Source organism: Benincasa hispida, chromosome 1 (genome assembly GCF_009727055.1).
Source record: "Benincasa hispida cultivar B227 chromosome 1, ASM972705v1, whole genome shotgun sequence".
In the NCBI taxonomy this organism is placed as follows: Eukaryota; Viridiplantae; Streptophyta; class Magnoliopsida; order Cucurbitales; family Cucurbitaceae; genus Benincasa; species Benincasa hispida.
In genome coordinates, this window is record NC_052349.1 from 16,004,678 (window position 1) to 16,018,285 (window position 13,608).

General features: G+C 32.9%; 1 protein-coding gene across 1 annotated transcript; it reads left to right on the forward strand.

The window, feature by feature from the left end:
* Positions 1–7,818: 7,818 nt before the first annotated feature.
* Positions 7,819–12,607, forward strand: LOC120081564 (glucose-1-phosphate adenylyltransferase large subunit 3, chloroplastic/amyloplastic). The gene is made up of 15 exons (XM_039036566.1): positions 7,819–8,291; positions 8,753–8,866; positions 9,016–9,189; positions 9,300–9,392; positions 9,632–9,715; positions 9,803–9,858; positions 10,407–10,500; positions 10,602–10,714; positions 10,820–10,892; positions 11,006–11,086; positions 11,242–11,328; positions 11,561–11,665; positions 11,941–12,047; positions 12,139–12,199; positions 12,288–12,607. Exons 1-15 carry the CDS (start codon positions 8,073–8,075, stop codon positions 12,387–12,389), a joined length of 1,563 nt encoding a protein of 520 aa, XP_038892494.1. The 5' UTR covers positions 7,819–8,072; the 3' UTR covers positions 12,390–12,607.
* Positions 12,608–13,608: the final 1,001 nt, after the last annotated feature.

Below are 13,608 nucleotides of genomic sequence, written 5' to 3' on the forward strand. Positions count from 1 at the left end.
AAGGTTTTCCATGCTATAATTTCTTTATTTCCTAATCTTTATTTTTGAACCCTAGTTTGTGAATGTAAATATTTTGCTTTAAACATGTTTATATCATAAGTTATGAAAGTATGCTTTATTTAAAAGTTGTCACTCACTGGGAATTTTCAACTCACCTTTTTTAATGTTTTCCTCCCTAGATAGCGGTCGACGTCCCGAGGCCTAGCAGTTATGCTAGTCAGTTACCTCTCAGAAACCTCAGAGAATTTGAAGCTTAGGTAGCTCATCATGTTCTGTTAATTTTGGATCTTGTGTTCATGTCAAGGATAGAATTTTTGAGTGATTGTTGTAAATAAAGTATCCTACTATGTGGAAATCTGTATGCTAAATTGTATAGACCTTTTTATAACAATTTATTATGAGTTATTAAACTGCTTATTAGGTATTAGGAGTACAGGTTCATGGAGATATGTTGGCAGTAGTTGTCATAAGAGAATTGATAATTGTTGCCTTCGCACTTATTCTCGAATTAGGAGGGTAATTCGGGAAGGGGTGTGACACATAAGATCCCCTTGTTAACTCACTAAAGGATAGTAATGAGGAATGATTTGAATTATTCAAATCACTTGGAGAAATTTTATATTAATATGATTATATATAATGTGGTTAATTATAGATGTGATCTATAATCCAAATTATTTAAGAGAGAAATATTTGAATGAGATTCGAATATTAAATTCATATGAATTGGATTCATATAGAATTATAGTATAAGAGAGATGTATTTGAATGAGATTCAAATATTAGATTTACATGAATTGGATTCATAAAGAGATATATGCATATAAATATGTGATATTTATATTAATTAATTAACTATATATTAAATACATTTTTATAGCCTATGTAGGGCAAGGGTTTCATTTGATGAATAAACCTAGCCTCCACTAAAAATCCTCTCTACTCTCTCAACAAATTATCTCTACCTCTTCCTCTTCCAAGTGTTAGAGACCACACTTCTACCCCTTGGAATCCAAGAGAATAACAAGGTAACTCTTTCTGTAATGTCTTTGTTCGTTGAAGAGGTGTTCATGAGAAAAGGGAGAGGAAATCGTGAAGATCGAGATTCAACAAAGGTGAGATCTTATTTCCCTTCTCTTTCTCTTTTAGTAGCATGCTTAAATTTGATGTTTATCCTTTTTTTTTTTTTTTTTGAATAGCTCACTGTTTTGTTTTCTATAAAACCGATTTTGGAAATTGCATCGCGATCCTGTAGGAATTCAATTCCCTTTAACACCAACACGGAGTTTGTGAAAGGGTACAATGGAGAAACCAAGTTTAGTAGTGGGACCTCAAAATAACTGAATGGCCACATTCCAATAATTAAAAAAAAAAAAAAATTGGCCAAAAATCAAAACCAGTGGATAATATTGGTCATCTACCACAATTTCTCAATATAAAATGAAAATTGAGCCCATAGCCCAACAAATTAAAGTTTGCAGGAATGACAAACTTGTTGGAGTTGATGCCCTAAACTCTCGTCGGGTCCTGTAGTCTGTAAACACTTGTATTAAAAAAATGCTTGTGATGTAATAATATGAGATATTTTCTTCACTATTGTCTATAAAACATGAGATGTTTTATTTGCTTAACCACAAACTAATAAACTAAGATCACTGGTTGTTGTTGTAACTTAAGCATGTATGTGGAGACATACAAGTAGATCATGCCTTAAGTGATAACTAAAATGGTCTGTAGTATATGGATATAGGAGGGAAACCTTATCCTTGTGACACTAAGGATGCGGCTCGCTTTGTAGATAGTTACAAGTGTTGTGATGTGCTACTGATGGTCTGATCCTGATCATTCATGTGAAGACATGCGAGTGGGGGTTATCCTATACAAAAGAGTTTATATAAGACTGAACCACTGTGTAGTCTCGTTATATAACGTCGTTCATGATAGAGACTTCACTTCACTAGGATCACCATAGGTAACATGACCTTAATCCTGAGTGAGTTGGGAACTTCTGCCTTTGAGGGCGGTTCTTTGATTTGCATAGGTGCCAATGGCCAGATTGCCAACTTAAACCTACCACTTTGGGGATTCGTCTGATTGGGGAGCTGAGAACTCAGCTACACAAGATGGAATTCACTCCTTCCCTGAAGCAGGGGTAAGTAGATAGATTGCTCCCTTAAGGGCTGATTCTAGGGCTTGAACGATATGGCACCACACACCTTCTCATGGCCCGAGATTCTCTTATAGTAGGACTATGATGTATTGTTCATTAGAGGGATCAATGGTACTTAATGAGTTAGATGTAACTATAGGGACAAAGCGGTAAATTGGCCCAACTATACTTACGAGCATCTGTGAAGGGTTATCGTACGGTTGATTGGTTATATCCGATGGACACAGAAATATATCTGTGGTGAGAAGAGTGCAATTATCGGTCTTTAGTGGAGTGCCCGACAATGAACGGATGGTGGATCTAGTGGCTAAAGAGTTTAGTCAGCTATTCACGTACCATAGGAGCTTCAAGCTACAGGTCCATAAAGTCCCTTTGGTAGCTCAATGGATTCAAGTAGAGAATCAGTTTTTGGGGCAGTTTGAAGTGTTCAAATTGACAAGAGGGAGTTTGATTATATATGATATAATTAAATTGGTTCAATTATATATGATATAGTTGACATGATGTATGAGATACATTAATTGGAGGAATATGATGTAAATATGATTTATATCAAGTAACGGAGAAAAGGGACTATGGTTTAAATGTTACATATGATGTGATATTAAAACTATATGTTATAAATATAATATGATAAGTTAGTTATTATATTTATTTATATTTAAAAAAATTATGAGATAATTGTTGGTGGTTTTCTCCATAACCATGCATGAAAATGGGAGGTTATATTCAGTTATCATAACTGAAGGATAAAATGAAATTTGTTTTCATTTTGAAGGGAATTAGGGTATCGCTTCATTGATTGTACACTGCCTATCGTTTAGCTCACAAGAGTCTACACGACAGCTTTTAGTGTTGACTAAACGATCGTGTACATGCGCATTTGTCTAAATGATCATGTTCTAAGTGATCGCACGCCTAAGCGAGCTTCACTAAATGATCGTGTAAACGATTAAGCCACATTACCTAAACGATCGTATACCTTTGCTAAACGATCAAGCACAAGTTTATACGATAGACACTAACTTCTCCCACTTGCTTGGTCATTAAGTGCGATCGTCGTTTCCTCCTTCCCTCTACCAAATCCAATAGAGCCCACACCTCTTGGATTCTCACTCCGAGAATACCAAGGTCACTAAGTGGTGGTGTCCCAGTTGCTACTTGTTCATGGAGAAAACTGTTTGTGTGCCAAGCGACAGCGATTGATTTGGGTAGATAATTGCAGCGACAACGAGATGTGCTGATCCAAACGAGAGCGAAAGAAAGACAGAAGAAGAGTTCTTCAAAGGTTAGTCTCTCATTCCTTTGTATTTAATTTATTGAAAGCATGCTGTAATTTGTTCTGAAATGCATAACTTGTTTGTATGTTTGTGAATGCTTGTATTTCTGTCACAATGAATTTGGAACGATCTTGCTTCCGCTCATAGGTTCTCTTTGATAAGAGTTCCTTCAAAATTAACAAGTCCAACCCAGTTGAAATAGTCGAATGACCAAAATGCCCTCACAATTAAAAATGTGTTATGGCATTTTATTATCATCTGAGAACCATCTGATGATCATCTGATTACCATCTAATTGTCAATAATATTGATAGCTATCTAATTGTTGTATGATTACTATCTTATTGCTACTTGACGTTGATTGTTATCTAATTGTTATCTTATATTGATTACAAATGATACTGCTTTTTTTTTTTTTTTTTTATCTAATTGTTATTTGATTGCAAATGATATCGATTGCTATCTGATGACTTTACATTTTTTGTGTGAATTACTAAGTAGATAATAATTATCTCATTACCTTCTATGTTTTATCAATTATTAAATAGGTTCTGATTACCATTTAATTGTCATTTGATTACCTTCCATTTTTTGTCAATTACTAAGGATTTTTTTTGTTACATTAGGATTGTCATCTGATAACCTTACATTTTTTTGTCAATTATTAAGGAATTTTTTATTGCAATATGATTGTCATCTAATTATCATTTGTCAACAAGAGTATAGCTCAACTGGCATAGTATTCATATTGTCAACCTCATGGTTTGAGGTTTGATTCCCTATTCCACACTTTAATTATAATACCTTTCCAAAAAAAAAAAATTGTTTTCCAAAAAAGAAAGAAAGAAAGAAAGAAAACAACCAGGAACAAAGAAAGCATTGAAGTAAGTAGCATATTGTCATTTTGATTGTATGTTGGAATCAGTAAGTTGGGTTTGCTTCCAAATGAAGTTAACAAAAGACTTAAAAGCATTGCTTAATCAACTAAAACACCAATTGTTTTGTAATCTACCTACCACTGTCAATCATCTTATTGCCACTATAGAAAAATGACTATTGGAAAGCTTACCCATAACCACAAAATATTGCAAAAATATAAAAACTAAAATGAGATATGATACACATAGATGTATAAATATATAATACTAATGATATGTAATCAAATAGAACTCAAATATCAATTAGACAACAATCAAATAACAATCATAAAGTACTTAATACATAATGAAAATCACATGACACTCAAATAGAAAAACAGATATCAATCAAATAGTAACCATATGACAATATGATTGAAATTACGAAGTACATAATATCTAATACAAATAAGAATCAACAATTTAGCTATAGAAACCACATCTATGGTTATATATATATATTATTGTAAGTGAGAAAACTCAGATACATTTTATTACAGGAAATATATATATATATAACATTTTAATTAGAATAATAAAAATAGATTCTCGTGTTTCTGGGAAGCGAATAAAAAAAAGAAGTCTTGCATACAAAATTAAGAGATTACGATAATTATAGATTAAGGGGGAAAAAACAAAATACTTTTTTGTTTTAAAGAAAGAAACAAAAATACTTGAAGATTATTATGACACGATAGTTGTACAGAAGTTAAAAGTTAAAAATGTTAATTCAAACAAATAGGATTAGGTACGTATGGAAAAATTCTTCGTGGGACCCCGATCTGATCGGGAACAGAGATTCCCGAAGTCCTCGACGAGGACGGGACGGGGATGGGGAGGGGATCCCCACCTGTCCCCGACCCAACCCCGATCCCCGTCCCGATTTTTATAATTATTAACATATATAATAATAATATTATTAAAATTAGAAAATAAACCGAAACAAACTTTTAATTATTATTATTATTATTATAAAACAATAGATTTTTTTTAATTTTATATTAAACTACTATTTTAGTTAATTTTTTAATTTTAATTTTCTAATATAAAAATTTTATAATAAAAAATTAAAATACTTTTTTAATGGTTAATTTAAATAATTTTATGTAATAATAATACTAATTTATTACATAAAATTTACAATTTTTAATATAAATACTAATTTTAGATAATAAAAATAATAAAATAAAAAGCGGAGATTTTTTCCGTGGGAACCCGAATCCCGACCCCGACCCCCAAAACGGGAAATGGGGTGAGGACGAGGATTAAAAATCTCCATGGGGATGGGGATGGGGAATGCATCCCCGCCTTGCCCCCGGCTCTGTTGCCATACCTAGGATTAGGCATCTCTTACTTTTCCTTTGAAAATTTGGTCACTCCGATTGCTACCGTTCTCAACCTTCGTTCCGCCCCCACCACCACTCTAACCCTCGCAGATCCACCATCGAAGCTGCTACTATCCTCTCTTCTGTTCTTCCGACCATCTCCACCTCCGCCACCTCAAACTCATTTGCCATCTCAATACCGACAACCTTAGCTGGTTCTTCTTGTGTCATTCGAGAGATAACAATCATGCTGAAAAAATTGTGAGAAATAGCATCTTTTAATTTTCACCTTACAAAACTAGCACGTTTTTAGTTTTTTCGATTCATCTCGAACTAGATGGACACCTGTATTTTGTTATGTAACTAGATTAGTTACTTTTTGTCTGGTTATTTGTTAAAGCAAGTTGTTAATATTATGTTTGTAACTAATGGTATCTTCTCTCAAACAACATTTGTAATCATTTGACATTAAGGTGAAATAATTTCAAACTTTCACGATTTGTGAAAGATTCTCATGTTTAATTAAAATTTTATTTATCTAACTTATGAATTGTTTTGGGTCTACCTCGCTATATCTCGTCAGATTATAAAATTTGGTAAAAAAAATCGAAATGTTATGTAATCTTTTCAAATCTTTCCAAGATTTAAAAAAATCACACTACCAAATATTACTGGAGAAATTTGAAAAGATAATTGATAAATTATATTAATTATTAGTAAACCAATTTAAAAATTCGTGTAAATATAAATTAGAAGTAAAATTTGCAAGATTTTATATAAAATTTGGAAAATACTGCAAGAGGAAATTCAAGAAGAAATAAAAGTTGGTATAAGACTAGAAGATATCGCATAAAATTTGAAAAATATTATGTGGATCTCGGTATTCGAGATTCTATATTTTTGGACTTTCTTGTGAAATCCAGGACATAATTAACATCAGAATTCAATATATTTGAATTTTCTCGGTAAAATCTCTGACAAGATTAACAACGAGATTCTATGTATATCCGAAATCTTACCCAATTTTCACAAAATTTGATCTTCCCAAAATTTAAAAATATTGAATCAATTTGAAAAATCTATTTTGTTAATTGAAAAATTCATTTAGAATTTAATTGAAAAATTCATTTAGAATTTTAAAAATCCATATAATTATAAAAATACAAATTATGCTAAATATTTAAAAAATTACTTAATAATTTGATATAATATTTAGTACAGATAACTAAATATGGATTTTTGTTAAAAGGGCCCATTGGAATATACACCAACGGAAATAGAGGAAAATTCAAATTTAAATATTTTGCCATATTTACTAATTTTCATTATGAAGGCATGCTTGCAATTAGATATTTTGGATTTCCTTCCATTACAAATTCCCAATTACAAATTTATATTGAAATTGGTTTAATAAAAATAATGATAATTTTCATGCAACTATGTGAATAATAAAAATAATGCAAATAGATTTTTTTACAAAAAAAATAACAATAAACTATATGTAATGACTAATTTTAATATTTATTTAAAAATATAAATACTAATAATAGACATACGAGAGCAAAAGTGACCCAAAAAAAACTCAAAATATAAGATTAAAATAGTATTAGAATTTTTATTATTTATTTTGATGATATATGTAGAAAGGAAACCAACCCACGTCAATTGTCAAATTGTGCTCATTTCTATCACAGTTGAAGAGTAACATTTGAGTGCATTCATCTTCATACATCATATCCAATCATCATGGAAAAGAATATTTTTTAAAGAAAAGTTTGACAATAACTTGTGATTGGATATTTGGATAGGTTGCAACAACTCAAGAGTATTGAGAAAAATCTTCCACTACTACAACGATAAAATTATAGGGAAATTAAAATATAATAAAATTGAGGATATAAAAACTATTAATGTGAAATAAATAAAAAAAAAAAAACAAAAAATAAACTACGTATTAAAAGATTTTTATAACTACGTAATAAAAAAACATCTAATATTTAGTCAAAACTCACCTATTGAACGTATCTATTCCGTTATAATTTTTATCGGAAGATATTTTATATATGAAATTATGTGACTTTAATAAATATTATACGAGGAGAAAGGGAATTGAGCATGTGAATGCAGTTGAAGAAGAAGTTGAATCATGAAATGGACAATTCGGCGGTGGAGAAAGGAAGGCAACCATTAGAATATTCTGCGATTCGTAATTCGATATCAAACGAGAGGGCTCAAAATCTTAATGGAGTTTTCATTCATAATTGGTGGTTGAAATTCATCCAGGAAAGATAAACTTCCCCCAATCCTTCCAACTCTCATGCACTCCATGTGATAACTCCTCCTTCGTTACGTAGCTTTCCATTTCCCTCCATTTCTCAAAATGGCCGTCTCTTCCGACTGCCGGATTGCCCTATCGGCCGCCGCACCTGCCACTTCACTGGTGGTCCGGAGGAAGTTGAGATCTGTGGACTTCGGCAATGGCGAATTCATGGGGAAGAAGCTCAAGGACCCGAAACGAGTACCGGCTGCTGCTACTGAGAGTGTTGGACGACGTGTTTGCATGTCTCTCACGACTAATGTAGCCATTGGCGACGCCGTGGTAATGTTGACAACTCTGCATCGTTTGAACTTGCCGATTTTTTTTTCTTGCGTTGTGAATTTTGAAATGCCTTAGGTTTAATTTGGTAATTTTTAGAGATTTGAAACTACACCTTGTGTTGCTTCGCGTTGGCGATGATCTATCTCTATATTTCAATAAAATTTCTTCTCTAGGACGCTAATCTCCAAGATCTGGTCTGATATATCTAATTAGGTTGCCAACTACTACGGCATTTAGTCGTTCGAATCTTTGTTTAGTACTCTACACCTTCTAGTCCCAGTTGAATCTAACTTACAGGCTTAATCTGATCCGTATATGTATGAACAAACTTGTGATATACCATTCGGAATGGAATCAAGGGACTGAATGATTGTTAGACCTTCATAAATCTATATGAGAACCCTTCAAAAGTATTGATATGGAGCAATAATTAATGTGTTGTTGCTTGTGACTTTGTTTAGTTGAGAGAAATAGATATGGAGAAAAGGGACCCTCGGACTGTGGTGGCGATCATTCTGGGAGGAGGAGCCGGCACTCGTCTGTTCCCCCTCACCAAGCGGCGGGCCAAACCTGCTGTAAGTTTCCTCTACTAAACTCAATTTTATATATCATTTAAGGTTCATTCAGTTTGATTGGGATTTAGGGACATTTTATTTTCATATATATCCATGTGGGATTTTGTTACAATGGCTGCTCTGTGCTTTCTTATGGTTTCCCATTACAGGTTCCAATTGGAGGAGCATATAGGCTGATCGATGTGCCAATGAGCAACTGTATCAATAGTGGAATTAACAAAGTCTATATTCTCACTCAGTTCAATTCAGCATCATTAAATAGGCATCTTGCTCGAGCTTACAACTTCAGTGGTGGAGTCACCTTTGGAGATGGCTATGTTGAGGTATGTTTCCTTCACTTAAAACATGTCCCTCAAGAATTAAGTGAATCATATATCCACAATCATATTCCCCAAACCAAATATGACTTATAAAGCTTTCAGCTACATCTTAGGTTCTTGCAGCCACTCAAACGCCAGGGGAGGCTGGTAAAAATTGGTTTCAAGGTACAGCAGATGCCGTGAGACAATTCCACTGGCTTTTTGAGGTAAACAAAAATTTATCTAATTGCAAAATAATGCAAATTATGATATTGAGAAGAATATAAAGAAATGATTATTCGTCACATTTTGGTTGTTTCATATACAATATTCAACATAAAGATGAGACAAAGTGACGAAAGGAGAAATTGAATGTAAAATATGTATGCACTTTCCTTGGGGTCATATCTGACATAACCAACCTTCATGTAAGTACTGACATGGTAATAATCCTTTCCTGCTGCAGGATGCCAGAAGCAAGAATATTGAAGATGTGTTGATTTTGTCTGGAGATCACTTGTACAGAATGGACTATATGGATTTTGTCCAGGTAAGGCTGAAAAGGCATTTAAGAACTAATCTTAATCTTCATCTGTTGTTTACATTCAGTTCTGATACATCTTCTTTACGTTGGCAGAATCATAGGCAAAGTGGTGCAGATATCACTCTTTCTTGTCTGCCAATGGACGATAGGTGAGTGACAACGGGATGTTTTCTTTCGGACAGTTAGCTAAAATATTATTACGTTAAATCACCAACTGACCAACTGACCAAAAGCTTTTAAGTTCCTGAGTTATGGTAAATTTAATTATATGAACATTGTAACACTTCTCTCGCTTGTGAACATGACATTTGTAGAAGATACAACAAATAGAAATCAATATTAATTGGGGAGAAAATGACATTGCAGTGGTTTGAATACAAAATCTCTTTCTCTGATACCATGTTAAATCATCAATGACCCAAAAGCTTAAGCTCATGGGTTATGGTAAATTTAATGATATAAACACTTTAACACATTGATCCTGAAAAGCCCCACAGACCTTGATCATGCAATGAGTTCAAACCTTTTATGTTTGCAGAAACTTGAGTATCTAGGTCTTACGGTTCAAACTAATACAGAAATGTGTAAAGAAAGGAGAAGAGCACCATTACTTCAAATTTATGTTTCTTTTAATCGAAAGCAGAAGTGTATAATACTCCTGCAATTTATTTAAAAATCACATTACCTTTTATTATAGCCGAGCCTCAGACTTTGGTCTAATGAAGATAGACGACAAAGGAAGGATAATTTCATTCAGTGAAAAGCCTAAAGGACAGGACCTGAAGGCCATGGTAATATACAAAATTGCCTTGTGAGAAACTTTAAATCGCTGGAGGAACTTAAATGATTGTTCTGATGAACCTAAACTGTATCATCTCTATTCAAATTGAAGGCAGTAGATACAACCATTTTGGGACTCTCGAAAGAAGAGGCTCAGAAAAAGCCATATATTGCTTCCATGGGAGTGTATGTCTTTAAGAAGGACATACTTCTGAATCTTTTAAGGTATTGTGCATCTAATGTTATTTATGAATCTAGTAATTTTATACAAACTCGAAGGACTTTGTCGAGCACAAAATATTAGACTTTGCTTGAATCTGTTCAAGTCAGATGGCGCTTTCCAACTGCTAATGACTTTGGATCAGAAATAATCCCTGCCTCAGCCAAAGAATTCTTTATAAAGGTTTGTAATTTGTATGCAATTTATCTGTCGATACTGCTGTAACATTTTTTTTTTTCAACTTTCTACTTGCAATTTAGGCACAAAATAATGCTAACCTCAACAATTTTTCACAGGCTTATCTCTTCAATGATTACTGGGAAGACATTGGGACAATTAGATCCTTCTTTGAAGCTAACCTTGCCCTGACAGAGCAAGTAAGGCAACTAAACATTTTTCATTTACGATTTCTTACTCTCTCACCGTTGAGGACTTTTCTCAAATTACTAGAACTGTAATTTGACCTTTCTATCTTGTTGATCTTGATGTTGCACACCATAAGTCGAATCTCATATTTGCTTATACCTTTCAGCCACCAAGGTTTAGCTTTTATGATGCTGCAAAACCGATGTTTACTTCAAGAAGAAACTTGCCACCTACAAAGATTGACCAGAGCAAGGTCAGTAGTATTCTGCAGTCATCTAAGTCTCTATTATAAAATCTAAACTCTAATACAATAAAGTTTAAATTAAAAAAAAATAATAATCTGCATTCATTTTTAACTAAATATGCTGTAGATGGGCCTAAAATAACACAGCATTTGGCATAAACAAACCAGCTGAGCATTCTTCTGGTTACCTGCCAATTTTTCTTTGCTTTTTATGTTGAGACAATATCTGGGTCCTTTGCAGATTGTAGATTCTATCATCTCACATGGAAGCTTCTTAAACAATTGCTTTATAGAGCACAGTGTCATCGGCATCCGGTCCAGAATTAACTCTAACGTTCACTTGAAAGTATGTATTTCTTGGAACTTTTGCATGGCATGGTATAGTGATAAGAAAAATATTTATGAAAATTTGTCATTCAACTATAAAACACTGCTTATTATTATCATTATTTTAAAAGAAGATACTTTTTGATACAAAATAAACATATCAAATTTCTGTAACATGATGGTTATCATAGAGTTGAATTTCTTACAAAAAAAATCAAACTGTATTCAATCCAATCCCTTGCAAAACGTGAGTTTTATCTTACACAGTGATTCGTGATGAAATGTAAAATGCAGGACACTGTGATGCTTGGAGCAGACTACTATGAAACTGAAGAAGAAGTTGCATCTTTGTTAGCTGAAGGAAGAGTACCGATAGGAATAGGGGAAAATACGAAAATAAAGTATGAACACCACACCCAAAAAAGAAAACCCCATGATACGTTCTACGGCCCGCTTTTTTAATTCCTCATTGAGTTGATATGAAATGTGCAGGGACTGCATTATTGACAAGAACGCTAGAATTGGAAAGAACGTGGTCATTGCCAATTCAGAGGTACCATTACCATAGTAAAAAAGGAATTTTATTATATTTTCAACCACTAATATTTGAAATGATCTGGGAATAAATAAATGTATTGCAGGGTGTACAAGAGGCAGATAGATCTTTGGAAGGCTTCTACATACGTTCTGGCATTACCATCATCTTAAAAAATGCAGTTATTGAAGATGGATTAGTTATATAATAAACACGTTTATCCCTCATTGATGAGCGTGTCGATCTTTTATTGATTCGTATTATTTCTTGAGTTATTTTTAATTTTCAGTATTACGTAAAATAAGAAGGTAGAGGATGTAACCTAACAACGAAATATATCTATGGATGTCATTCTTCTTCAACACAATGACTACCAGTTTGGACTATACATTTAGCACTAAAAAATGTAGATTACGATGTATTTAATTTTATGTGTATATAGTGGTAACAAGAAGTAATTGAGGTTGGTAGAATTCAATTACTAAAGAATCTTTAGACTAATTAATTATAGTTTGCTAGGCAATCTCAATGGAACTAACCTGTGTAATTAACGGAATATATTGTCTAAATATGCCGAACAATTCCCAGTCATTCTCAATTTGATCCTTAATCTTTTAAAATCAATTTATTGTAATCAACTAAAATATCAAATATCAAATATCAAACATTTTATGGTGCCACATGGCAATCCCACTTTGTGTTTTTTTTTTTAATTATTTTTCTTCTTTTATGGTTAGTTTTCAATATTGAAAATGTTTAGAATAGTATGAATTAATGATAATTAATGATCACCTCCGCAAAGATTTCACTTCTATCTGGATTTTAGAATAAATAATTGTCAAAGCCGATGTTTCAATCTTTAATCCATTGAAATAACTATCACGATTCAATGAGATTATGTTTAGCTCTCCTTCTTTTGTTTCCCCCAAGTGATAGAACATTGAATAAATCCGCCATAGGGGGATGAATTTAGAAGACTTGTTTTCTTAGTCCCCACGTTTGAAGGGAATAATTTTACCATTCAATCATATAATAAAATTCGTTTAAGAAAAAAAAGGGCTTTTTCAGTGCCATCTTAACTGGCAGAATAGTCAATACAAAGAATCTTATCTAAAATTTAAACCTCTCCATCTCCAGCTATCCCTGTTGAATTAAAGGAAATAAGAAAGAAATGTAGTCTGAAAACGACATGGGGAAGAATCTTCAACACCACCTCAGAAATAGACTAATTATGTTCTTGTGAAGAGGATGGCGTTGGCGTGCGCCTAAAGGAGTTGGCAAATTAGCAATTAACTTAACAGGTATCTATGATTTTCGGTTTCAACTTTGTCCATTCTCATAGTTGTAGGGAGTCAACTAAAGAACTCATCCTCCATCCATCCTTTCGAGATCAGAAACAGTTTGTTTGACACGCTGGGGTGTGCTAT

Coding starts and splice junctions, on each gene's coding strand:
- LOC120081564 (XM_039036566.1), top strand. CDS start 8,073: ATGGCCGTCTCTTCCGACTGCCGGATTGCCCTATCGGCCGCCGCACCT. Junction 8,867..9,015: donor AGCGGCGGGCCAAACCTGCT/GTAAGTTTCCTC, acceptor TTCCCATTACAG/GTTCCAATTGGAGGAGCATA. Junction 11,666..11,940: donor ACTCTAACGTTCACTTGAAA/GTATGTATTTCT, acceptor TGTAAAATGCAG/GACACTGTGATGCTTGGAGC.